The sequence below is a fragment of the Urocitellus parryii genome, chromosome 7, assembly GCF_045843805.1.
Source record: "Urocitellus parryii isolate mUroPar1 chromosome 7, mUroPar1.hap1, whole genome shotgun sequence".
NCBI lineage: Eukaryota > Metazoa > Chordata > Mammalia > Rodentia > Sciuridae > Urocitellus > Urocitellus parryii.
Window position 1 is genome coordinate 16392943 of NC_135537.1, and position 25665 is coordinate 16418607.

A 25665-nucleotide genomic window follows, 5' to 3' on the forward strand; every position below is an offset into this window, starting at 1 on the left:
AAAAAGAATGCTATCATTTTACATCTCCTTATGGGTTGAAAATTTGCATGGATTAAAGGAGATCTGTGGGGGTGCATATAGGTGCCCCATTGGAAATGGTCTTTTCTGGTGGCTGACAAACATTATTTGAGTTCTTTGGTTTGCAAATAACTGTGGCAAAAATAAGATAAGAAATATCTATTAAATAATCCCACCAAATCAAGTTAACATAGTGACACAGATGTGGATAATAACTGTTGATAGGGTTTAGTGTGAAATGTTAAGTTCAGACCTTTGGACTCTATTGGGCTTCAAAGTTATAGAGAAAAAGGGTTTCGGACATGATCATCACCATCATCCCTGTTCTGCCCTTAATAAATAACGTGTGGAGTCCTACTTACCATGTGTCCCCTCTTTGTACCTTGCTCCATGACTGAGATAAAAAAATAATAATGTTTCTGAATTTCAGGAAACTAAATGAAAGAGCCCCAGAAACTGAGCCAAATCCCACCATCAGGAACCTTGGCTGCTCTCACCTGCTGTGCTCCTACCTGTTCCCCTCGGTCACCAGAGGCTTCTCCGGATGCGTGGTGGAAGACATGGGGATGGCCACATCGTGGGCTGCTTCCGCTTCTCCTTCCTGCAGCAGGGGAACGGTGTCTTCTTCAGTTAATTCAGAGGACTTCTTCTTACTGCCGTGATGGAACCCTCCGTCAATCAGGTTCCCATAATTACCTGCAAAGGCAGCAGCCGGGGGAGAGGGGCCGGATGTCAGCAAGTAGAACCGTCGACTTGGCATGAGGGACCCAAGGTCTCGTCCTCCCATGGAAATAAGATCTCAGGGTGAAGGTGGAAAGAGAATAAGACTGACAACGACAATGAGCCACCCTCTCCATCCCCTTACTTGCTCTTTTGTAAAAAAGCACACAACTTAGAAAGTAGAAGACATAGGCAAGTAACAAAGAAAAGGGTCGCTAGAAATTACAAAATTCAGTTATAGCCATTTTAAATATCTTAGTGTGTATCCTTCCAAAAGTTGGTAAAGGATCATTGAAGATGTGTCATTTTGTAAACCACTTTTTTTCACTAAAAAAAAAAAAAAATCTCGAAAACCTTTCCCAAACTGCTTCTCCTCTAAGAGAAAATTCCTTGTCTAAGTCCCCAAAGTCAACACCATGTTTTAAAAAGAAATAGGAGACAGAGAAAGGAGGAAGAAGGAAAGAAGGAAGGGAAAACATTACACCGGGGCAAACAGGGCAGCTTTTGTAGGACAAATGTCTCTGCGTAAGAATAGATAGCCCCTGCAGGATTATTGGTGTCCTTGATCTTTCTATTTTACAATCTGATTTCAAATGCTTAACAAAAGACTAAGATGAATATGGCCAGTCCCAGAGCTGGCCATATTATAGACCTGGTCAACTTTGTTTAAATCAAGAAATCTCTGGGATCACAAGCTTGTGATTCTGGAACCCCCTAATTTGGGAAGTCTTCCTAAGTCCTCCCCTGCTGGCCTCCCTCCCTGGCCTCTTCTCTTCCTCTCCACACCGGCTGCCTGTCACTCCTTTCTATTTCTGTAGTAGATGCTATTAGTGCTTCATCCAGATACTTTACCAGCTACCAAGATGGCCAGCAGCTCACAGTGGCCACCTTCCTAAGAACCACTTTCTACTCGTGGAGACAGTACCCCATTTCCAATTTTCTGTCCTGCTGCAAGACAACTGCCTGAATCAAGATCTTCTCTGATGGGATGCTATTCCTTGGAATGGCTAACCCAGCTGCACCATAGCCCAGGAAGATTGCTAGGACCTGGGGTTTCCCAAGGTCAAGCATCTACTGTGCATGTGCTATTTTGAAGGTATGAGCTTATTTATCCCTGAAACTCTGAATCTAAACCTATTCTATTAACCACTTTTTAAAAGTATGAAAAAAAAAATCTGCCCCTTATACATGGACACTAGGGACTACTCCCTTCTTTCCGAGATGCCCGCCTCCACTAGGGTGCTGTCACTTCACATAGGACACTAATTAACTTATTCAAGAAACAGGTCTGTGTCAAGAACTGTGCTTGTCTTCACTTACCAATAGAAACTTCAAAGCTGATAGGTTTATCGCCAATCTTCCGGTCAATCATGGTAGCTTCAAAAAATGCCCCAAAGAGTAAAAATTCCTCATATTTTTCTGGTGTGATCTACAGAAAGAAAAAAGAATATTAGACAAACTGATTATCTTCTTTCACCAGGAAGCCGGGTCAATGAGGTTGACCTGATCAACAACATTTATAGACACTTGACTCTGTTTCAGCCTGAAATGCTGCATCTCCCCACTGATCAGACAAGCAGGAATCATGGCCAATAAATTGCAAATCCAAATGCAATCACTTACTTAGAATGATCAGGCTCAACCTTCTGATTGGCTACCTTAAAATGCACAGAACCTCCTTTCACATCAGAGGGTCAGCTTGGTGTCTATGTCTTTCTAAGACTCTGGGTGAAACGCCAACCTGGGATGACCTTCAGCTGATCAGGCTTTCAGAAACCAAGAACCAAAGATGAAATCCTGAGTCACAGCAACCCTTGCTTTTGGAGCTTCACTTCATGGCTTCTACAGGATGCTCACATACATTAAGTTATTCCCCCCACCCCAACAACAACTTTGAGAGGGCAAAATCTGGACTATTCCCATTTTTCAGACAAGAAAACTAAAGCTTGAGGTTATTGAGTAGCTTTCCCATGTGTTGTGACCACAGATGTGTGTTATCCCAATCCCCTGATGTGTGTTATTCCAATCCTCCGTGCTGACACAAAGTCAAAGTTACTTCCTGAAATAATGAGCGAACTCAGCTCAAAGGGTGGAGGGTTAGATGTGCCCAGGAGTGTCAACCAATCCTGTGAATCCAGGGTGCTAGAGGCCCGATGGCTGCTGCTGGGAGGGATCCACCCAGCCCGAGGCACACGTGCTTCTATGCTACAAAGGGCCAGAGTGTTTATTCCAGCTTCCACCCTTTACCTGAATAAACTCAAGTTCAGAGAGTAGGAGGCTTTCCAAGGTCAAGTCAAAGCAAGTAAAAGCCAGACCTGAGAGCTGTCTCCACCAAGGCTGCTTTGAAAAGGAACCTCCACTCTGGAAGCCTAGGACTGTGGCAGGTCACAAGACAGGGGCCATCCCAAGGCAACACACAATTATTTTCAAATGACTCTTATTGACATGAAACAGGCTATGATTTAGGGAGCAGATGTCAATGGAGTACAGCGACCCAGCATCACATTCTGGGTGAGCGAAAGTCATACAATCTTTGCTTCCTGGTTTGTTTGTTTTTGTTTGGTTTTTGGTTGGACTTATTGAAATCTGCAGAAAACCAGTAAGATTAATCTAAGGAAACAAAGCATTTGTAGCCCCTGGGGGTTAAAGTCACATTGGGTCAAAAGCATCCTTCAGACAGCCAATCATTAGGTGAAAGGTGACCCCTTCCTTCACTTGGATGCCTCCTGTAGTGTTGGCAGTCCCAGGAAATGTCTCTGTTGACCAGAGCATGGAACAGAGTGGGGACTTGTGCTGGGTCTTTTAAATTATTTTTAGATATATATTCACATTGGGATACATTTGGACATAATCACAATAGCATGGAATATAATCTGCTAATTCAATCCCCAGCACTTTCCCCTCCCCTCCTCCCTCCCTTGTTCCCCTCCCTCTACTCTACTGGTCTTTCTGGAATTTATTTATATACATATATATTTTCAATTAGTGTCTTGTGGATTATACTTGATGCTTGAATTCACTGTGGTATATTCATGTGCTCAGATTCATTCCACTATTCTTCCCCTATCCTGTCCCTCCGTCCTCCCCCTCAATCCCCTTACTCTATAATTTTTCCTCTATTTTTTAATTCCCCCTTCCCCTTATTTTTTTTTCCTTTCTCTCTTTCTTCCTGCACTCCAATTTGGATTAGCTTCCACATATCAGAGAAAACATTCAAGGGCCTTTATGGCTGAGTAATAATCCATTGTGTATATGGACCACATTTTCTTTACCCATTCATCTGTTGAAGGTACCTAGGTTGGCTCCATAGATTAGCTATTATGAACTGAGCTGCTGTAAACATTGATGTGGCTGCATCATTGTAGTATGCTGATTTTAAATCCTTTAAATACCGAGAAGTGGGATGGTTGAGCTAATTTTTAGTCCCACCAACAATGTATGACGGTACCTTTTCCGCCACCTCCTTGCCAACATTTATTAGTATTCGTATTCTTGATCATTGCCATACTGACTGCAGTGAGATGAAATCTCGGTGTAGTTTGATTTGCATTTCCCTCATTGCTAGAGATGCTGGACAGTGTTTCATGGATCTTAGTCACAGTCTACCCACAGCAATAACCATTTCTTATCTCACCTTCCCAGGCTGAGTTCACTCTCCAGGAGGAAGAGCCTGGGAGAGGGACTGCCAGGACCACAGCCAGAAGAGACTTCTTCAAATCTCAGCTCTGCTATTTCCTAGCTTTGGGCAAGTCATGCTCACTCTATGACTGTCACTTTCCTTATCTGTGACATAAGCATCATAATAGGGCCCACCAGGAGAAAATGGAAATGATAAGAAACTACCTATGAAGTAGGTTATCACAGGAAGTAGGCACAAGGAGGGTAAGTCACCTGCCCAAAGAGTCAAATGGAGGCAAGGCCAAGCAGTAATCCTGCACCACTCTGCCACAACCTAAAGCCATTTGCTTTGACGACCTATACCTCCCAATGCACTAACATTGGTTTGCATGTCTTCCTTCCCCTTCTATCCCATAAACTAGGCTCTATTTTTACTCTTACCAAGCTGAAAATGATATTTAAACAAGAAGCTACTCAACAAGTGTCCATTCACTTGGAGTAGATTGACTCTACTCCATTGGAGTCTGGCACAGGGGAGCGGGGGAAGCTTTGATGGTGTGAGAGGGGTGGTTGGGGAGGCCAGCCTTATGGGGTCTCTCGACTGCCCATATGTGCAGTGAGGGCATGACTTCAACTGGAAACATGGGAGCTCGAGGACCCTGGGCAGCTAAAAGAGATGTGGTAGAAGGGTTGTTGGGGGTAAGCTCCAAACTGCTCAGGCTGCAGGGAGGGTAGAAAGTCAGAGCTGTGGTTTAAAAATACAACCACAAATTCTCAGCCAATCCTCCCCTGAAAAAATGAAGCCTAATTCTCCTCCCTTTGCAGATGGGCTGGACTAATAATTTGTTTCTATTAGAACACAGCAGAAACATCAGTGGGTGACTTCCATGGCTAGGTCATGAAAGAGTCTCTGCCTTACTCCGGTTTAGATCACCTGCTCTTGGGGAGCCAGATGCCAGGTCATGAGGACACTCAAGCAGCCTGAGAGAGGGTCCACACAGTGAGCAACTGAGGCCTCCCACCAACAGCCAGGGACCAACCTCCTGCCCAAGTGAGGTGGGGCCTTCAGAAGGCTTCTGTCCCTGCCAAGACCTTGGCTGAAACTTCATGAGAAATCGTGAGCCAGAACACGAGCTAAGCTATTTCCAAATTCCTCACCCACAGAAAATAAGCATTTGTTGTTTTCAGCTAAGCTTTGGGGTAAGCCGTTGGGCAGCAGTAGGTAACCATTAAACCCAACGAGGAACTGGCCACAAACAAAAGCCCAGGTGAAGGAGGAAGCTGGGGACAAGAGTGTGAATGATGCCTGAATTTCCTGCTCTCTGTCACCTTCTACACAATAGCCAAGATGTCCCCTGGCTTTGTAGACAAGTAAGTTCCCAAGACTCCCTTGCTCCTGGATAGAGTTTATTTCTTCAGGGATCTTTAGCAAATATCTTAAGGATATTGACTTCCATTAAGAAAATCTTCTAGTTTCTTTCTAGATGGCAATCCTAGCTCATAAAGGAATGTCCAGCCTCAGCCTTCAGTAAGAAAGAGAACCAGAAGGACAGATACAGGGGATATCAGCTCAGGTGGCCATTAAGCGACTCATAATTTCTTGGCGAGTCCAAAGTTAAGTTTTCAACATTGGCATATATTCTGAAAGCACACCGAATCCCTGATTCTAACCACAACCTACTGGCAGCACACATCTCCAGAGACTGTTTCCCAATATGTGAGTACAGAGGCAGAGCTTTGGGGAAGTCCCTGAAATACCAAGTCACAAACCACAGGTGGAAAGCTTTGGAGAGCTGCCCCCTAGTGGCAGGAGCAAACCACAGTTCCATTGAGAACAATGACAAACGCATGGCAAGCTGCCTGCGTGTGTGTCAGAAACTCTGCTGACCCGTTTACACGCATTCTCTCCTTAACCCCCAGCAGATGCCCACGACAGAGCAGCTGTTGGACCTCATTTTGCTGATGAGTAAACGGAGACACAGTGGTGTTAGCATCCCAGCCACCACGAGGACCAACCCCAAGGCTGCCAGCCCTGTGTTCCCACTTGTCCCCTACAGTTTCCTCAGGTTTATAAGATCCCGGTGGTAAAAGTAAGTGGCTCTGCCAAGGCCAGAGAGACCCTCACACTTCAATCCTGTGGCTGCCTAGGAATGGACAGCTCTGGGAGCCCAGCCATGGCCTCCCGTCCAGTTGACCTGAGAAACACTCACTCCAGAGGCAGAGTTAGCCAAGCTGAGAGGCTACCCACCTCAGCCGCTGACAAAATGTGAAACTCACTTGCTTAACTACAAATTGCTGTTGCAGAGCTAAGTGGTGAGAGACATGGATGTTCACCCTGGAGCCCCAGACCTCCTGCTGGTAATGCAGGAGAGGGCTGGCAAGACGCTGCTGTGCTTTCTGGAGAGCAACAGCAGGAGATCCCTGGGGCTGTGCTTTCTTCCCAGCTTCATGCAGGGAATAGGTTTCTCAAGTTCTCACACCCAGCCTGCGGCCTCCTCCCCTCCTCTCCCACCCTCCTCCTCCCCAAGCTCCCAGAAGCCCACACGGATCCAGCTGAGCCAGTCCCCCCGCCACTCCCACCAGCACCCCAGAGCACGTCCATGTCTCTTCCTCTGGGTTCCCACGGAATCTGTGTTTGGGGGGACTCCGAAGGAATCTGCCCTACCAGATGGCTGTGCAGAGGCAGAGGATCCACCCCACAACACGGGGCTGGGCCAACAATTTTGCAGGAAGAATGACACAGCTGCAGGCAAAGACCTTCAGGGGGCCTGGGACAGGTGCTGTGTGTGTCCTGGGCTTGCCTCAAGTGGGGTCTCAGGAGCAGAGCTCAGACCTACCTCCGGGGGGACTTCGAAGGTCTCCACCTCCACCTCGGTGGAGTGAGCTCTGTCGGACGGCTGCTGGGGCTTCCCATCATCGGCTCTGTCCGCCTTGTCCTTACTGGAGCCTTTGGAAGACTTGGAGTCTTTGTCCTTGGAAGACAACTTCAGCTCCTTCAGTGCCTTGGAAAACTTGGACTCCTGGGCCCCTCCTGAGAGGATTTCCACAGCAATTTCTACCAAAATTCTGCCCCTGAATGACACCCCTTCCCCAAAGCCTTCGTTCAGTTCCTGGTAGTCGTCCATCAGACTGTGGTTCCTGGGGGAGCCGTACAGGTTGATCCAGGCAGGTCCAAAGGTAGGGAGGAAGCCTAGGAGGACCCCGAGCTTTAGTCATCTGGCAGGTCTTCAAGTTTACCATGCATTCTCTTTATCAGAGCTATTCACAGTCTTTTAAAAATATACAATACACAGAAAAGACAAAAGAGGGTATCTGCAGGATATAGTATCACCGAAAGACACTGAACTGATTTTTCTTTTCATCTTTTTTTCTGTGTGTGTCCCATTTGTAACATTTGTAATACTGTTATGAAGGCCAACGAGCCTCCCTTTGCTCCCTTCATTCATCAAATGTTTATTGACTCCTAACCAAGCCAGCCACCGTGCCAGAGACCAACCAAAGAGCTCAGCAGAGGACAAGCAGACACAAACAATGAACAAATAAATATTTACATTATAAACACCACAAAGGAGATCTACAAACAGCAGCTGATACAGCATGCAGAGGAGTTAGGCAGGCAGAGAGAGAAGGGAGGGAGGGAGAGCAAGAATGCATGTGTGTGCATGTGTGTGCACGTGTGTGTGTGTGTGTGTGTGTGTGTGTGTGTGTGTGTTCTGGGCCTGGGAAGCAACATGTGCCAGTTGGAGAGGAGCAGGGAGCTAAAGATTGAGCTGAATGAGGAGCCAGTGGGAGGTGGTGTCTTAGAGGTCTTGATACGGATTTTGGTCTTTATCTTAAATTCCATGGGGATACATGAAAGGAATTTAAGCAAAGATGTGGTACGGTCACATCTCTTTTAAGATCACTGTGCTGCTCTGTGGAGGGGAATGAAAACAGATGTGGGCAAACTGGCCCACTGACCATTTCATCATCAAAACTGAAGACATCAGTGGTTTGGAACAGGGTGAGGTAGCTGGGATGAAGAGAAATGAGTGCTTCTAGATATGTTCTATACATAGAGCTGAAAAGACCTGGTAATTTTAACTTGTTCCTGGCATAAGTATTTTCCCTTCTTAAAATATAGTGTTGGAGAAAATGCGCAGTATCTTTGGGAACATCTCTTTGGCAACATTAATATTCCTTTTTGGCTCACAGTTCAGCCTCGTGGTCCTGAAGTTGGAGTCTCAGCTCTGGTACTTTCAAACTACGTGACTTTGCACAAGTTTTTTCACTTCTTTTTTTTTTTTAACTTCTATATGCCTCAGTTTCCTCATCTAGAGGAATTGTTAATAGTGCCTATCTCATCTATCAAAATTAAGAGAAATTGCTGAGGTGATATTGGCCCACTTATATTGTTGTATTGTGTGCGAGTACAAATGTGTAACAACAAATCCCATCAATATGTACAACTACAATGCACCAATAAAATGTGGAAAATTTTCAAAAAGTAATAATGTCTAAGAAGCGTTTCACACAGATCCTTGGGGAATGTTTAAGAATATTACTATTGTGAATAAATAAATGTATCTTAATTTGCCTACCAATTTCCCCACGGTGGACAATTAGATGTTTCCATACATGTTTCTGTTAATAGTCGTTTTGTGCCTAAATGTTCTCTATCCAGCCCTGACTTCAATGGAGTAGATTCTCGCCCTCCCTTATGTAGACTTGGAGCAGGGAAATTGTATTAAAGGAAATAGAGAGATTTTATGGTCCCTGATGTCTACTTGTTAAGCAGTGATATCCATCTTCCTGAACACATCAAAGTGCTTCTGAAAGTTGTGAATAAAACATGCTTTCATTGAGTGGGAAAATGGTGTAGATGAGGGACTGTGCTTTTCTGGTCAAGTGGTAAATGCTTCCATAATGTGAAGAAAGAGACAATGGAAATCCATTGAGGCCTTTCTATGCTGTCACCCATGAGGGGCATAAAAATATGTAATTCCTGTTCTCTGTTCTTAGCAAGGCTTCAATCTGATAGAGGGAAAAGGTACCATAACTATACTAACTTCATATATGATATATTTATGATGTTCTACCTGTATGCACTTGTGTGTTTGGGTTTGTGCATACGTGTGTGTGATCTGTGTGTGTGCATGCCTCCATAACTGTCCATTAGCATAAACTAGCGGTACAGGGAAAGGTTGCCTGGGGATTTAAAGAGGAGGGGTGTGTTGAGCTATTTGGAGAATTGTCACCCACTAACTTAGGTTTTCCAAATAAAAAGCCATACACTAAAGTCAGGTGCAGCAGCATACACCTGTAATCCCAGTGGCTCAGGAGGCTGAGTCATAAGGATAGTGAGTTCAAAGCCAGCCTCAGCAACAGCAGGGGCCTAAGCACTTGAGTGAGACCCTGTCTCTAAATAAAATATAAAAAAGAATGGGGATGTGGCTCAGTGGTTGAGTGCACCTGAGTTCAATCCCCAGTACTCACCCCCCCCCAAAAAAAACCAGGTATTTACTGAGTGGGAGCTCTTTCCCTGACCCCTTCCTACTGACTTGGGGGTTAGCTGGGACTCTCTATTCCCTTCCTGGATCACTCTGCCGGCCACAGCTCCCCACCAACCTCATAATTTCATGCTCCCATCAGCGGTTGGGGACGTAATTGTGGCGGCAGGGGGGATCTGAAATGTAAAAACCATTTTGCTTGTGAGTCATTCCAAATTTTTAAAAAATCTAGCAAGTCAGATCAGGTGGATAAACCTTAGTTTAGCAACCACAGATCTAATCAATTAGATTCTATCAAGGACACAGAGTGGTGCTCATGGAAGACCTGGGACCAGGACCAAACCTGCCCCCCTGAGCCCAGCTCCAACCACCACCCTGAACCAAGCCAAGCTGCAGACCGACAGAAGCCTGGCCAGGCCTAACACCTGCCGCCTGGACCCTCCTGGTGTAAAGGCGAGGGCCTGAATGCCGCCATTTTGAGACCTGTTTCCAAGGCAGACGTGGGAGGCTTCACCTTTATCTCCATCCTGCTCATTGGAGATCTTCTTCAGGTCGATGAAGTGGGTGGCCAGCGCCACGTCATTCATGCTGCCTTCGTCCCACACCTGGATCTTCACCCTCCGACACAAGGGAGGGAACATTTCCTTGAAGACCACCTGCTCGTGCCACACGGGGTTGGCACAGCTCTTTTGCACTGTGGTTCGCCCCTAAAAACAGACAGGAGGATGTGAGCTGTGAAAGGAAGTGACTCTCTGCGGAAAACTCCTCAAGCCAGCTGGAGATGGGAAGCAAGCAGCCCAAAATAACGAAGCTGCTTCCCCCTGGCACTCAGGAAAATCAGCTGCACCCAGCACACTGCTGGAGGACCCACACGGTGCCGGCTGCTGTGCCAGGCACCTGGGACAAAGGCGAGTCAGTGCCCTTGGGAAGTGCTAATGGGCACCTCAGAGCTGGGCTGGAACTACCACCTGCGCTGTGAACAGAGCTGCTCTGTGCATCTCCAGGAAGGCCCTGGACAGAGCTCACCCCGAATAAGTGGGGTGAAAGCACTACTGGGGGCAAAGCACTACTCTCGTCTGGACCTCGTTTTGTTGTTGTTATAAAGTGGAGATGATTTCCTGTATGACCTCCAAGAACTTGAGGCAAAAATACTACCACGTTCACCCCTGCCAAAGGAGGGGTCAGGGTGAGTTTATATTTTGGTAGCAGTGACATCTGTGTCAGCTGAAGCTTCAGAGTCCCGTCAACCAGGATGGAGCTCTACCATGTACCCAGGTCCTTCCTGTGGCCTTGGGCAGGGAACAGGTTTCCAGGCTTAGGTAGGACGAGGACTCTGGGATCCTTTGTGAAACAGATCAGACAGTGGTGGTGATTCTACAGGACTCGGGGACTAGGTGGTGGCTCGGAGACATAACCAGTGGTGAGGAAGGATGCCTGTCATCCTGGGTCCTAAATCCTAATCCACCCCGAGTCCTTCCCTTATTCTCATGAGGAGTAAGTGGGCCACATCCCCAAACCCCACCCACCACCTGACCCAGTGCCTTCTGTGGCAAGTCTTGTCTTTCAAGGCACTGCCCAATTTTTATTTTAACTTAATTTTGTTTGATTAAAATGCCCGGGATACAGGGCAGGGTCCTGGCCCAGGTCTGCTAGAACTGGTGACCATGGTTCCTCACCGTCTGCCCAGCAAAGGTGACCTCCACAAAGGGATCCACGAGGTCCTTACTGTCACCCACAAATGCTTTGGTGACGTTGGCCATGATGCTGGAGTTCATTTTGGGCAATCCTTCTGCCTTGTACAGTCTTACATAGAATCTGGCCCAGGGTCTCTCTGATGGAAACCCCTGGGGTAGCAAAAGGTTCCTTAGAAGGGGAAATAAATAAATAAATAAATACATACATACATACATACGTACATAAATAAATAGGAATCCCTCTCATTTGAAAGAATAGAAAAGACAGAAGCAATTTGGAAGCAGAAAAAAGACTTGGGGTATATAAGAAGACTAGGATTTGCCCCTAAAATGAGCTTTCTTTCTAGTGTAAATCACAGTGAAGGGTCAGAATAGAGCCCATGCAAACTCCTCAAGGTTCTGGAATCACAGAACAGACACTGTCTCCCACTCTGCACCTTAAAAGAGGAGCATTTAAGTCTACCCAGGTCACAAATCAGGAGTCAAAATTATCATTCCTTCAAAGAAAACTCAGCTACATTTGGATAAATCAGGTAAGCTCAGCATATCCATAACAGGTATCAGAGGAAGACACCCATTCGTGTCCTCACAGCGGACCTCCTGAGGGAAAGCCATGCCTTTGAGGGGACACATCATGGTGCTTCTGAAGGAGCAAAGTCCGTGTACTTAACAGTTCTCATGCAGCAACAAAGGGGTGGAAAGGGGTGGAGGAAGGAAAAAGGTATAAAATTGGGGCACATCATTTCTCTTCAGTGGTGAATCTGACTCACTTTTCTATTTGCTCCTCAGCATCAGAGATTTTGGGGTTGGTCTTTAAGATGTCGCCTTTCCCAGTCACGCTGATGTCGCACTTCAGGTATCCCTTGGTACCAGTCCTGATGTCACTAGGGTCTGTGAGCAGCGCCCACTTGTCACTGAACTGATGACCTACAAAAGCACCTTGACAGCTCAGCTCCCCACGATGGGCCCCCCGGCTCTACCCCGTCCCCTCCCACACCCTCCCCAACCCACCATGGTGATTCCTGCAGCAGACTCTGCCATGCCCCAGCCTCGTGCCTTCCTCCTTCCTTTCCCTCCCCCTCCTTTTGCTTCCCATCTGTTTCTCTGCCTTTCTTTCCAATCACCACGGTATTTGGGAAACTCTCAACCTAGGAATGACCTGGGCAGGATTCCAGCTTTGACCAGCGAGGGGGACATTAATGGAGGTAGGAGTCAATCACTTGCCCACAGGCCATCAATGTGGCTCATAGATCTTTCTGTTGGCCTACGCTGTGAGTCAGAACATCAAGATCACTTACAAAAGCTAGATGTCTGGCTTATCTTTAAAAATAAATATTGGGGCTGGGGATATAGTTTGGTTGGTAGAGTGCTTGCCTCGCATGCACAAAGCCCTGGGTTTTATCTCCAGCACCACAAAAAAAAAAAAAAATACTGGCAACACTAGATTCATATTTCCATATGATGGCCAATGCTAAAGGAGTCCAGTAGCTGCTGCTGTTCTACCATGGTTCAGGAGCCTCCCATTCCCTGAAGACTCTGTCACTCCCTAAGATGTGGTACCCATCTGCTCTCAGCCATGGTCACTCTGTGGCCCCCTGAGATCATAAGACTTGAAATCACTTGAGAAGAGAAAGGGCCTTTCATGAGAAGTTCTATGTTAGTTGCTGGCTCCATTATTTATTAGCTCTTGACCTTGGACAAATTACCTAACTTGTTTGCATTTCACTTTCTTATAACAGGGATAATAATTATTATTATGGTGCAGTCTGATGTGAAATGCCAGTCTCATTATGTGCTAGGCTCTCTAAAAGCACATATGTATTTGTTAACTTCATACACCAAAAACCGATGAAGGAGGCATCAATTTATCCTCATTTCTACAGATGAGGAAACCGAGGCACAGAGAAGTTAAATCCTTCATTCAGAGTTGCACATCTTGGAAATAGCAGAGTGAAATTTGGATTCAGGCCAGATTCTTAGCTTCTACTGTCTATTAGCACTCCTAGTTATGTGTCACAGTGCTAAATTAGTCAGAATTTGAGTGAAAAATAAATCAAAACTATTTAGAGTGGACATGGAAGAGAATCTTATCATTTGATGGCAAGATCCATGTCTCATGTAACTTTGCATAATTGGTGCTAATTTTTATTGAATGAATGGTCAACTGGAAGAGTGAATGAATATGAAGTCCTTGGGTGCTATAAACCGAGTCAGAAACAGAGATAGGGAGGTGATGCTTCCTTACCAGGTTGGTTGTACACAGTCCCCAGATCTACTTTGAAAGAGCCAATCAGTATGCTTCCAATCAGCTTGTGGTGAAGGACCTGGGGAGAGATGGAGCGGTGAGTCCATCACACTTATCTTTGAGAATGACTCTTGAAATGGGCTCTTTATACCTCAAAGACACTTCTAGGCTTTGACCCTTCCCAGGCTTTGACCTTCATCTGGAGCACAACAGCATTTAGTCATCAAACCACAGAGTCACAAAGGGCCTTCAGAAATATCTCACCTGGACTTCTACCTCCAGCAGGTGGTCCCCCGATTCTCTATTGATGGACACCTGAAACTCGCACCGCCTGAAAGTTTTCTTTAACCAAAATGAACCCTAGTGCAGCCTGCTTGTCAATGCCCACCTCTGTCTGCCGAAACTCTACCCAGAACAACTGTCACCCCCTCCAAGCAGCCCTCCCTCAGCCTCAGCCCTACCCCTGGCTGAAACTCTTCCCCCCAAACTGCCAAGCCGCTTTGCTCATCACCTTCCCAGGGAACTCATCAAGCACTGTCTTAAGCCATTTGCAACAGAAGGAAGGTGATCATCCTCAAGCTGACCAGAAGCCCGCAGAGTGCCCCGTAACATCTCGGAATGAAGAAGAACTTGAGGAAGGTGGCAGAGTGGGTTCCCATCCCCAAATGCCCATTCACTGTTCAAAAAGCTGCTGAAGAATCAGGATTAGTTTAATCCTGAAGCAAACAAAAAACAAAAAACAAAACAGAGCAGTGAGGGGCTGAGCAGAGAAAGGGCAAAAGAACTCCCGTGACTCAGATCTGGGAAATGCTGCCATCCAGAAAAGGGGACCAGATCCCCTGAGTGTGCCCAAGTAACAGGATGAGAGACTTCAGCTCCCTAGAGGAAAAAATTCCATGAAAGTCGGAACTTCTTAGCATTAGTAGAATTTCTTAGAGACAGTGACCCCACCATCACTGGAAATAATCATCATGTCCCAAGAAACCTGTGTCAGGCAGGAGGCGGAGGGGGATCCCAGCAGCACCTGGAACTCAGGCTCGATGGCCCTGAGCTTCCTCCTAACTCCAAATGGACCTCTGAGCTGCTTGATTCAAGGTCAGTTTCCTACAGTCTCCCATCCTCCACACAGTCTTGCTCATGATAGATGTTCAATAAACATTTGGTGAATGAATAATCGAATGATGGACGAAGGAGAGACTTTTGTGGCTTCTGAATAGCCCCTTTGGCAGAAGCAGTGAGAAACAATAAATTCAGCTGACCTCACGAAATGATAGCCCTTCCTGCTTCTCTTTCCACTCTCTCTCACTTGCCCAAATCTTCCCACCGTGTTAGAGAACTGGGGGGAAGTAAGGACAGCCTGGCTTGAGTAGAGGAGCTATTTAAGGCCACACAGAAAGCTCACTCTACAACCCACCACACTTGCAGGAGCGGCCGAAGTGAAGACCAGACACCTGTGGCTTCCCGAAGGCCTGAGGAAGACCAGACACCTGTCTCAGGTTCTCCTGGCAGGGTGAGGGGCGGCAAGCAGGATGAGCCCCAAGCAAGTCTTCCAATAACACAGGAGACTTCAAGTCATTCACTAAGGGGTCAAGTGCTGGGCAGTACTGGTGTGGCAGAGCATGCAGTGCCAGGACCCTGGAGACGTCTAACACACAGAGTGCAGGGGCCCTGCATACCTTGGGCCACTGTCACTTTTTAAAGATGGTCTTGGGTGTGTAGCAGCCTGGCTGTTCCAATAGCACCTGCTCACAGCCCTCTCCTGACTCTTCTCCCACATTGAATTTTTCCTGAGCACATTGACTTTCAGTTAATGAACTTGCAGAAAAATCATATTCAATGTTTCCTTCTCAAGGGGAGTTCTTGAAAATATCCCCCCACCCCTGTCTTTTGGAGTCGTTTAGGGATGCCCAAAACATTCTCATCTTCCAAGTTAGGGGAACAGAGATGTGAACTTTGACCCTCTGTCTGAAAAATCTTTGTGTCCCACCAACAGTCACTACCCTTGTCTATGATCTGATGTTAAAGCCCGGTGATGACCTGCTCATCCGAGACTAAGGAGTCCCTTAGGAGCAACTGTAAAGCCACTCCACAAACAGGAGCGATGGAGCAAAGTCCTGGGCAGCATCCCAGGTCCCAAAATACCTTCTGTGCCACTTGTCATCTGCCTGAAATTCAAACACTAAGAATGTTGGCTCTCGGTGACTTCATTCCTCAAGAGTCACATTCTTCAAATGCCCCCAAGAAGGACAATACCACAGCACCACCAGGACCCAGGCCTTAACGCAGGACTTCATTGACATTCAGCTGTGGTGGAAGGGAACGGGTCATGGATGTGTTTACGGAGTGGGTGATGGGCGAGGGGTGGATGGAGGCAGGCGAGGAGAGAGGACCGGCCAGGAAAGCTCCAAGACAGGTTTCGTCACCCCCACAGTCTGATTTGACTTGGAATGACTGTTGAGGATGTCAGCCCCTACTCTCCACACTTCCAGGGACATACAAAGTGGGTGTTCTGTTCTTTCAGAATCCAGCCCCTTCCCTCCTCTGCCAGGCACACACAACCTTCTGTGAGAGAAGCAGCCATTTCTCAGACTGGTGAGAACAATGTCGCCTGCCACCCACACTGTCCCTTGGCTGGATAGTGTGAAGTTGGGCATGATCCCACTCCGCCTCCCTTCACTCATCTGGGACAGGATGGCCTCAACACGGGCACTTTCCTTCCCATTCCTGTCTTCCATATGGAATGCAAACCTGGACAAGGCACCTGCCTGGACCAGGAAGCCCTGTGTCCTCTCTGGGAGCAGTGACTCCCCGGGTGGGGCTGAGGAAGGGTCTCCCACGGGCAGGACTTGGAGGCAATCTTTGAGAATCTCAATGGCTACCACAAGCTCCAAATCACATTCTCTGATCCAGTGTCACCATGGATGAGAGTGACATATGTGGTGCCTTCCTGATTCTTGTTCCTATTTCTCTATTTATCACCAACTAGAAAGGGAAAGTGCTGTGACTAATGAGCGTTAGTGCAGATATCATCCTGAGAGAGAACACCAACCTAGGCTTGATAAAAAAAGAAAAAAAAACACTAAAAATGGCACTCCATTAAGATGTCATTTGAAGCATGTGTTTATGCCCACATTTGATTAGTAATAGTTTTACCGTAGCTTACAACTTGCTTCCAAGAAGCATGGCTCCTTTTAAGAATCTCCCAAATTCCTCCGTACTGGTGATTTCAGTTCTAGTCTGTTGGTTTCCAATTCACCAACCTACATTCACCCTCCTGGATTCCCCATCCCTGTGCATGCTTAGCTGTCAGAGTCCCCAGTGCCTAGAATCTCCCCCACCTCCTACCACCACCGTCACCACCAAGGGTATACTCACTGAGATTTTGATGATCTTGTCAAAAAGATGCACTTGGGGCCCAATGAAGTCGAAGACAAAGTACTGAAAAACACGAAGTGCATTGTGGCAGTGACTCTAGACTCACATCTAAGAACCCTGTTTTGGAGTGATTTTAGATCTGCCTCACTCTAACTGCTGCATGGTCCCCCGTGGCAGGAATATATCACCAGCTGATTGGCTATCCCCTACTGAAGGTCATTTAGGCTATCAAAAGTCTTTAATACAAAAAGAGAAGAATGGCACCAACCACATGCTTGCATGGGATATGTGTACGTATTCCTCTAAAATAGAAGAAGTAGAAGAGTTGGGTCGTGCATTATGTGCATGTAAATTTTTAATAGATAATATTAAAATTTTCTTCTAAAGGACCTACCCCACAAGGAGCTATGAAAATAGCCATTTCCCCACACTTTTGCCAGTCCTTGATACTGTTAGTGTTTCTTTTCTTTTTGCTTATAGTGAGAGTTCAAATAGTACCTGAGTGGTGTTGTTGTTTTTTTAATTTGGAATAACTTTGATTAAATCTTATTTTTTTCAGGATTTTCATATGAAATTACCAAGATTGACCAAGAAGAGAGAGAATTTTTAAAATTATGAACATGGGAGATTTTTTTATATTAATAAAGCAATTAAAATTCAGAGTCTAGAAATTATCTGGACTGGTCCCAATATTATACATATAAGACGGAAGAGTAAAGAATATAAAAGATGTGGCTTACATTCATATCACTAGTTTTTTTCTGGACCAAACCTTACTTCTGCTGAAGTAATCACACAAGAAACTAGACAAGAACCAGCCAATTGGAGCCAAGTTCCTCCCAAACAGAGGCATATGGTTCTAGGAGGGGGACACTGAGTGGCATCAGGGTCTGCTTGGTTGTGCCTGGGGACTGGTGGGGATCAGTGAGGCAGAACTGGGAGACCACTGACCCCTGAATTCTTTCTTTTGAGCTGCAGGATCCAGAAATGACACATGAGGGATGGACATAGAAAGTAGAAAAGGAGAAACTGACCACTAGCAGTTTTCCTTCCAAGGGCAAAATAGGAAAACCAAAATACAGTGTTGTGCACTATAACCAGAGTTCTTCAAAATGGTGGTCCTTAGGTAGCAATGAAAGGTGTCATGACATTCAGTGTCTTCTGCTTAATATGAAAATGTATGTGACATTTCAGGAAATTTTTACATACAGAATATGTTCAACTTTTAAAGAGTTTTTGTGTTCAAAATTGACATGAAAAATTCACTTATGAACTTCCTCATTCTCTGATAAGGCTGAACATATGAGATGCGGTGGGTTCCTCTGGGCTGATAAATCAATTCCAATGTTTGCTGCCTTCTGCTCAGTTTCATGTGTTCCAAACAACAGCCCCAGGCAGGTTCCCTAGACCCCTGGACCACACACATTTTTCTAGCTGGAAAATACTCCCCAGCCCCTACTAACCAGTTCCTTCAACATCTGATGACTTTTGGGCTTGAAAATTCGAGTCAAAAGCTATGACAAATGTCCTGCGTTCACCCTCTATATTTTTGCTTGATTTCCTACTGATTACACTTGGGTCCAATTTAATGTCATTTAGATCCAGGACTTTTATGTAGAATTATAACAATTAACAAATCTATAAGGCTTTGAAGTTTCAAAGCATTTTCATGCACATGATCTCATATCATACCCTTGCCAAAAGATGTCTTGGGGGCCAGACATGGAGCAGGAAGGGGACATTTAAATACTGACATTTTAAAGGTCAGAGGAATACAAAGAGGAAAGGAACTAACAGCTCAAATGGGATTTGGGCATTTTTTGTTAATGTCATTATCCATGCTCTCCTTGTCTTCCTTTTTAATTAAAACTCCCATTAGAATAATAATTAAGAGTTTGCTGCATTTTTTGATAATTCCTGGTGTCAAAACACCTACTGGAAAAGAATCCCTCCTGTGCAGTTAGAGAATAACTGTTACCTCTTCGAAGGGAATTTGGTGATATCAAAATTTTAAACGCACATACCCCATGCCCCAATTATACCATATAAATATTGTTATAAGTAGTAGCAAAATGCTGAAAAAGTTAATATCCATGAATGAGAGACTGACTGGTTGAGTAAGTTATGGTACATCAAGGCATGAGGGAGAAGTAAGATTGAACTGCATGTTCAGTGATGGACTAATCTCCAAGGTATGGGGTTTCCTGGAAAGACCAAGACCTAGGCGCAGTAGGGAATGCTACTGTATTTACTTGTATTCCTGTACATGCTTGGGCTAACTCTGAATGACAGCCAAATGCCTGGTGAGGATGGATGGCTTCAGGGAAAAGGTTTAGGAGATTGGGGACCAAAGATCAGAAGGAAACAACATTTTTTTACTGAACATCATATTGTCTGTCATTCAATACTTTCATTTTGTAAAGAGAATTTAGTATGTTTAATATTTAGAAGCTTCTCTCTTTGAAGTTTTCCTTCACAATCACTACATAGCTTAAAAAATACTACTGTTTTGCTTTCCAATATGGTATGCCTATTTCAAAATCAGTAATTAAATTTGTGATTTCTCTGCCATGGAAAAGAATGTGTATCTTCTCTCTGACCAACCTTCAATGTTTATTAAGTGAAATCCAGAGTTTATCATGGATGGCAAGGAGCTTGTAAGAAGTCTAATGGGCCTATTAAAAACACAGTGATGGCTTTAACCTCAGGGAGAATTCCTTGTGTCTCCTTTCCACTAACTTTTTGTTAAAAACCGTTGAGATGGTGTTTGTAAGGTGACTCAGAGCTTGCCATGAATTTGGACAAGGGACGGTCTGAATGAGGAATTCTGCTGGATGGTGGTGGAGGCAACATTGGGGCTGGCAACGCTGGTGATCGCCACAACTCACCTCATTGTAAAACGGGCTGTTGGTTCCTTCCTTCACGGTGCTCTGCTTCTTCTCATCCCCAATCTCAATGGTCACAACAGGGTCAATGTTCTCGCCCACCAGCTGGCGGGCCTCAATGATGTTTATGGCAATCTACAATACAAAGCAGAGTGTCCGCCATGCTGGATACTGCCCATTGTTCACATGGGAGAACTGGGGTGGGAGAAGGCTGGGCAGGAAGAGGCAATCACTTACTTGATAATTTTGGGATTTGATGTCTCCATCATGGATCTTAGTCAGCAGTTTTGACCTGTAAATAGAAAATTCAATATACTTGTCTTATCAAGTAAGTACATACTTTGGAGCCATAAGCCATGATAATATTTTCCAAAGTATTTATAAGGGTTTTATTTATATTGTATCACATATTCTCTCTACATCCCTGGGGAGATAAGTATAGTGGACAAGTGGCTTAACTTCTGTGACTCAGTTTCCCCATCCTAAAAATGGAGTTATTAATAGTACTTACCACACAAAGTGGAAGCTAGAATTCAATGCAAGCAAAACTTAAACCCAGTGCCTGGCAAGAATAAGTGTTAGTGGCACTTTTTATAAGATCACCCCTATTATTTATATAATTTTGTTAGTTAATTTATAAAACTAGAAACTGAGAGTCTCAGAAAGTCAGTGGCAGAGCTGCGTCAAAATAAGGATCTGCCAATCTCCTGCCTGATCCTAGATACAGGACCACTTTGCCATTTCTAGTAGATATAATAATTCTGTGTTATGATTAGTTTTGAAAGGATTGGTAAAGGAGAAAATTGGAAAGAATGACCAAGATGCCATCTCCCTGAGATTTCACATCCCAGGCCTTTCATTTATCTGGGCCATCACAGGTCATTGAACAGATGTGTACTAGAGATTGGAAAGAGATGAAAGATCCTTGTTGTCACAGAAGCAGCATGGGGTGGGAAGTGAACTGAGCTTGAGTTCCTATTGAATCACATTCTCTTGGCTCCTGACAATACCATCTTTCATGTGACTTCATTCCATTTTCACAGAGTATAATTGCGTCTAGTGGAGAATAGAGTAAGCTAGTAAAAACCTCAAGGCTTTGGAATCAGATTGATAGGGATTAGAATATTTGTTCTTCCTAATTTGGGACTTTACCTTTAAATTCCTTATCTGAAAGTGGAAATAATAATTCCTACCACCTAATTTTCACTCTGAGGGCTAAGGGAGATAATGCCTATAAGCAAAGATAGATATCATTTTATCAATAAAATGGCAAGTTTATCCTGATTTTTCATTATGTGAAAGCCCAGTGCTAGGCTCAGTTAAGAGAAAAACAAGACAAGCCGCCATCTTGGCCCTAGAGCTAACGATCTAGCAGGGGAAAGAGGAACAAGGTGCCCAAGAAAAGAACTATTATATATAAGTGTAAAATAGACCAAAGGAAGGACATGCAATAGAAGAAAGAGATGTAGAGACAAAATTCCTGAAAGCAATTCACTGAAAAGATTGGATTTGAATTGAGCATTGGTGGTGGATAGAATTTCAATTGCTGGAGAATGCTCTGACCAAGGAGAAAGAAGAGACAACTACTCCTCACTTTCCTTTCTTTTGCTTCTCTCCATTCAGAGCTATTATTTGGTAAAACAGATGACAAGAGATGCTTTGAAAGATATGAAATAGTTGAAGTCCCTAATCAGAGGCCAAGGGAAAGGGTGATAGGGTACAGAGTAGGGGGAAGGAGAAGTGACGTGAGGTTGTACACACAAGTTTATGTCTTATTTTAATTGTCACCTCTGAGCCATCAAATTCTCATTTCTACCTGCACCCTTTTTCCCCTCCCCCACATGCACTGCCATCCTGTCACAGTTCAGAAACAACAGCTCAGGGTCTGCCATGAAGGGTAGCACTAATTAGCTTTAGTAACAGTAACAACTGAGTGGAGAAAGAAAAAAAGAGCATGATGAATTTTTGTGAGTAAGAAATTAAATTAACATGAACAAATATGGCAGATGGAAAGCACTGCTAAGCCCATCATTGGCTTCTCTGTGCCCGAGCTTATAGCGGGTACCTTGTGGTCTCCTTCCACTCTAACACAGGCTGACCTTGTAACTTGCATTGGCCAACAGAGTGCAGCGGAAATAACTTTTGCCAGTTCCAAGCCAAGGCCTCAAAAGACCTTGGGTACTCTGTTGGAATCCTGCAGTGTCGCCATTGGAACAAACTCAGACTAACTTTCTTTTTTTTTTTTTATTGGTTGTTCAAAACATTACATAGCTCTTGACATCTCATATTTTATACTTTAGATTCCAGACTAACTTTCTGGAAGGCCTGATGCCAGAGTTTGGGAGCCCAGTGGTCACAGCTGAAGCAGTACCGGCCAGCCTACCATCAGGCAACCCAAAAACTAAACTCAGTAGAACTGCCAAATGACCACATATGCAAATGATGATGCATCAGCAAACAGAGGTCATAAAACTACCCCCTGATCTATCAGCTCAGAGCAAAAATCAATACCTATGATATTAACCCACTGATTTGGGAGTTATCTTTTATATACCAATTGTTCATTGATATAGCAGGAGAAAGCCAGTTTGTTTTGGACTTTTCTTGGTAGTATAGGAACCACCTTTTCATTTGGGACAAACACGAAGCTAAGATAATTACTATCTTAATGAATTAAAGAGCAGGTAAGGACAGCTCCTGGAATCTGTCTTCATTCCTCGCTGTCATTCCTGAACTATGAGGGGCGTGAGCTCGTGTGTGTGTGTGTGTGTGTGTGTGTGTGTGTGTGTGTGGTGCTGGGAATTGAACCCCGGGCTTCACACATGCTGGGCAAATGCTCTACCACTGAGCTACATCCCCAGGCCCAGGAATAGCATCTTAACTCAGGAGAGACAGGACCCATATCTGGCAGAGCCAGGATTCTGGCCTGCTGAAGTCTGACCAGCATCAAGAGGCCAGGACTCAGAGAAAAGTGAACAAGCACAGAAGTCCATCTTCCTGCCCTGTAGACAGTGACCAGGTCTTCTCTTCTGATCTGCAAGAGCCTTCAGGGGTACCTGGCACATAGGATGCACCCAGAAAATATGTCAATGATCTGCGTCAACTCTATACCTTCTATTCAGAGGAGCTGAGGGGACAGGAGTGATGGAAGCATCGTCATGAATCAAATCTCCTACTGGTCCTTCCTGGTGAGAAGGTCCATCCTGTGGCAGTTCAGCTTCACTCTGACCATCTAGAGGAGCAAGCAAAGGAAGAAGATCCCGTTGAATTGAGACATAATGGTGATCAGGCCCTCACTCTGTGCCCAGCACCATGGAAGCGTCACCACAGGTTTAGGAAACAAGAGGACAGTCTCTGCCACCATGGAACTTAACAATCCTATTGGCAGAAAAGCCAGGCATATATCTTAATTTTTCTTAAAAAATAATATATATATATATATATATCTTCTGTTTTAAAAAAGAGCAGATATATTTGGATGGTCTTATGGAAAGAAAACTGTGTGATGAATCTAAAGATGTGCCTTTAGGTGTGATCTTGCAGAGTGGAACCTGAGAAAAGTCAAGAGTCTCTCTGAGTCTCGTCAGCAAAGTTTAAAGTACATAAGGATCTTAAAGCGTAGACTCTGACTCAGTAGGTCTGGGAAGGTCCCAGATTCTGCATTTCTGATAGCAAGATCCAGGATGAGGTCCTTCCTACGTCTGTCGGCCAGTTTTGAGCAGAAGTGCCATGCTCTGAAAAGATGGTGAGTCCTCATCGGGGAGCCTGTAAACATTGCCTTATTTGGAAAAGGTCTCCATACATGTGGTTATTCAGGATTTTGAGATGAAGAGATTGTCCTGGATCATCTGGCTGGGCCCTAATCACAATCATATGCATCCTGACAAGGAGATTCCAAACAGAACAAACATGCAGCAACCTGGCCCTGGGGGCAGGGATGCCACCAACAAACCAAGGAAGGCCACAGCCACGGGAAGCTGGAAGGGACAAGAAACAGATTCTCTGGAGGGCATGGGGCCCCTTCATTTTGACACAGTGATCCTGATGTCAGGCCTCTGGCCTCGATAACTGTGAAAGAATAAATTTGTATGGTGTTAAGTTACCAAGGTACTTGCCCTAGGTAGGTTTCTCGAGAAACCCCAGGAAATGGCTATACAAATACTTAGAACATTTCGCTGAATGGCAAGCAGTCATTGTTTAGACTGTTTCCCTCCTAACCCCAGATTCCGATTAAATTCATCTGGAATGTTGCCCGGATGTCAAGATTGTTTGAATTCCCCAGGTAGCTCTGGGGTGCAGCAGAGTGTGAGAACCACTTCTCAACCAGGTTCCTGGCAGGAGGAAGAGTGGCTGGGCCTCCCTACTTCTCCCTGAGACTCCACATGGTGCAGTTGACATCCCAGTGGCTTGGATTCCAATATCAGCCCTCCTTCTAGTTTTATGATTTGGGCAAGTTACTGAAGTTTCCTCTGTTCTGTTTTGCTCATGTGTAAAATAAGGCAAATCAGGAAAATCAAACAAAACATATAAAGCCCCAGCACCATGACTGCCAGATTTGTCTGTAGAAAGGGCTGAAGCCTGTGAATTCCAAGTTGGGTGACTTGAGCAAGTCACAGAATTGAGGATAGTTTTGAGCTCATGATCCTCCTGTATCAGCCTCCCAAGCTGCTTGGATTACAGGTGTGCACCTCTACACCCAGCCTAACAGAATATTTTTGACAGTGTAATTTTATATTGAATCTCAATATACATATAACTTAAGTTCATTTGTACCAAACTGTCCTGTATCATGGGTTGACACGGGGCAGGCCCTCATGACCACCCTGCTCATATTCCTCCAAAGCCGTTTCTCAGAATCCCAGGGCTCCATGGGACTCAACTATAAAGACAAGGGTTAATAATTTCTAAGACACCTTCCAGTTTCAATGTATTTTGATTCTGGTTTCAGCCAGTCAATCATGTCAAACAGTCCTGAATCAAAGCCAGATGAGATAACACAGCCCATGGCCAAGGAGCTCCCGCACACAGACATAGCCCCAGGAGGTGCTCAATGGTTCAGAGAGTATCACTGAATGAGCAGAACCTGCTTTGACTGTCCTCTCACCCAGAAAACCAAAGCCACAGCCAGCACTAGAGATGCAGAAGGGCTGTGAGTGCCAGGTGAGTGCCCTGAAACCACAAGATTAAATAAACTACCTGACCACAAGGCTTTTCGGGATGAGGATCTACTGTCATACACTCAAGTTTCCAGCGAATTTCCTTAGCATATGATACGTGCTAGAGACTGTGGTAGGTGAGATGCTTGGTGTGCAGGAATTGGCCCTTTCTTCAGGGTCTTATGTTGTGGCTGGGAGGAGACACCTCAGTAGGAAGAGCATCTGCTAAGGCTCCTACCGCTTTCATTCATTCATTCATTGAATTCCTACTATGCTCTCTCTAATCCGCTCACCATGAGACATGCACACTAATCTTCTAAAACGTTAACCATATCATGTCACTTGTCTCCTTAAAACTCCTCAATGGCTCCCATTGTACTTAGAAAAAGGTCTGATGGGTCCAATGCCCTGCTCCATCTGGCTGCCACCTGCTCCTCCTGGCCACCTGTCCCTCTCTACCCCTTT

At 45.1% G+C, this 25665-nt stretch overlaps 1 protein-coding gene across 1 annotated transcript in view; it reads right to left on the reverse strand.

Annotated features, from left to right (window-relative positions):
* The window catches only part of Fer1l6 (fer-1 like family member 6), a 113498-nt gene that overhangs the window by 85285 nt on the left and 2548 nt on the right, over positions 1-25665 (reverse strand). The window contains exons 2-12 of the mRNA XM_026407638.2: positions 23156-23276; positions 20282-20336; positions 20048-20179; positions 17160-17222; positions 13785-13863; positions 12310-12466; positions 11522-11708; positions 10360-10552; positions 7194-7546; positions 2059-2167; positions 531-714 (exon numbers count right to left, since the gene is read on the reverse strand). Coding sequence (XP_026263423.2) covers positions 531-714; positions 2059-2167; positions 7194-7546; positions 10360-10552; positions 11522-11708; positions 12310-12466; positions 13785-13863; positions 17160-17222; positions 20048-20179; positions 20282-20336; positions 23156-23276 — 1633 coding nt within the window. The remainder of the gene's footprint in view (positions 1-530; positions 715-2058; positions 2168-7193; positions 7547-10359; positions 10553-11521; positions 11709-12309; positions 12467-13784; positions 13864-17159; positions 17223-20047; positions 20180-20281; positions 20337-23155; positions 23277-25665) is intronic.